This window comes from Chaetura pelagica, unplaced genomic scaffold (genome assembly GCF_000747805.2).
Source record: "Chaetura pelagica isolate M959 unplaced genomic scaffold, ChaPel_1.0 scaffold2070, whole genome shotgun sequence".
In the NCBI taxonomy this organism is placed as follows: domain Eukaryota; kingdom Metazoa; phylum Chordata; class Aves; order Apodiformes; family Apodidae; genus Chaetura; species Chaetura pelagica.
Window position 1 is genome coordinate 9,962 of NW_009951733.1, and position 1,918 is coordinate 11,879.

The window sequence follows — 1,918 nt, forward strand, 5'->3', positions numbered from 1 at the left end:
GAGGAGCCCCCAGCATCCCCTGGGGGAACCCACAGGAGACCCCAGCACCTCCCACCCCCCCCTTGGGGAACCCACGGGAGACCCCAGCATCTCCCACCCTCCCCCTGCAGGACCCCACCATGGGGTTGAGCTGCCCCCACCAGTCCTCACCGTGGGTCAGGACCCCTCCATCCACCAGGACCTGGCAGATGCCCACAGCTTGGCCACGACTCTGGACACCCAACCCAGTGCTCAACAACCAGTCCACCAGCTCCTTCCCAGAGCAGCACTGCCTGCAAGGGGGGGGGGGGGGGGGGGGCAGCCACAAACCACCCCCCCCCCCCAAACAGGCCTTCAGCCCCCCAGAAGAACCCCAGCCAGGTCCTTCCCTCCTCGGGGGGGGGGGATCCTGGGGTCTCCATGGTGGCAAAGGTGCTGGTTGTCCCACCTGTGGTGCCTGAGGTGGTGCTTGTGGTCCCTGATGAGGCTGGGACAGGTGCTGGTGAGGTGGGTGAAGAGCAACTTCCCAGCTCTCCAGATCTTCTCTGAGGACGCCTTAGGGGTGGAAAGGGACCATTCAGGGGGGGTGGTCCTGCCTGTGATGGCACCTCACGTGCTCAGTGTTGCCACCAACCCCCTGCCCAAGGTGCCTCCAACACCCATTTCTCAGAACATCCACCAACCAGCCCGGAGCTGAGGACCCCAAAACAGGGGGGGATGTTCCAGTTCCCCCCCAACCCTTCCCAGCCACCACGTCCCACCTTTCCCAGCCCACCCACCTGGGTAAGGCTGTGCCCATAGTCCAGGGTGGTTTCAGTGTCCAAAAGGGGGGTCTGGAAGAGCAAAAATGCAGAAGGTTGGTGGCCAGGGAAGGCAACGACCCCCAAACTTCCTCCACTCGTGGGCAGGAGCTCAGAAGTGACCCCCCAAAAACATGTGAATTCAGGCCTTGAGAGCTGAAAAAAAAATGCCAAGAGTGGGATGAGTGTGAGTGGAGACAACTGGGAAACCTCCCTGCTCCCAGTACAACCAGTTCCCTGGCCATTCCGTGCTCCGAAAGGAGAAGAAAACCCTTTGGGGATGGAGAAGCCCAATGTCCATGGAGGTCCTGGCTCTTGTTGGACTGGGATGGACACGTTGGGGAGTTGAACCCAAGTTCTTTTGTGAGCTGGCTCCTCCAGAAGGTCCCCACCAGTGAGTGATGGCAAAAGACCTTCCTGCTTTCTGGCTCTGAGGGTCCCTCCTGGGATGGTCCCTCCTCACGGCCTTGGGAACGTTTGGGTTTGATGAACTTCAAGGTCCTTCCCCTCCACGATCCCAGGGATGGTGTGGGATGGATGAAAGGTCTGGCTCCACCAGCAGCTCCCCCAGCAGCCCCACCAGCAGCGGGTCTGGAAGAGCAAAAATGCAGAAGGTTGGTGGCCAGGGAAGGCAACGACCCCCAAACTTCCTCCACTTGTGGGCAGGAGCTCAGAAGTGACCCCCCAAAAACATGTGAATTCAGGCCTTGAGAGCTGAAAAAAAAATGCCAAGAGTGGGATGAGTGTGAGTGGAGACAACTGGGAAACCTCCCTGCTCCCAGTACAACCAGTTCCCTGGCCATTCCGTGCTCCGAAAGGAGAAGAAAACCCTTTGGGGATGGAGAAGCCCAATGTCCATGGAGGTCCTGGCTCTTGTTGGACTGGGATGGACACGTTGGGGAGTTGAACCCAAGTTCTTTTGTGAGCTGGCTCCTCCAGAAGGTCCCCACCAGTGAGTGATGGCAAAAGACCTTCCTGCTTTCTGGCTCTGAGGGTCCCTCCTGGGATGGTCCCTCCTCACGGCCTTGGGAACGTTTGGGTTTGATGAACTTCAAGGTCCTTCCCCTCCACGATCCCAGGGATGGTGTGGGATGGATGAAAGGTCTGGCTCCACCAGCAGCTCCCCCAGCAGCCCCACC

General features: G+C 59.6%; 1 protein-coding gene across 1 annotated transcript in view; it reads right to left on the reverse strand.

Annotated features, from left to right (window-relative positions):
* The window catches only part of LOC104385281 (rap guanine nucleotide exchange factor 3-like), a gene marked incomplete at both ends in the record, with an annotated part of 10,768 nt that extends 9,956 nt beyond the window's left edge, over window positions 1-812 (reverse strand). Inside the window, 3 exons of the mRNA XM_009993753.1 lie at window positions 119-272; window positions 428-534; window positions 759-812. Of these exons, the coding sequence (XP_009992055.1) occupies window positions 119-272; window positions 428-534; window positions 759-812 (315 nt within the window). The remainder of the gene's footprint in view (window positions 1-118; window positions 273-427; window positions 535-758) is intronic.
* Window positions 813-1,918: the final 1,106 nt, after the last annotated feature.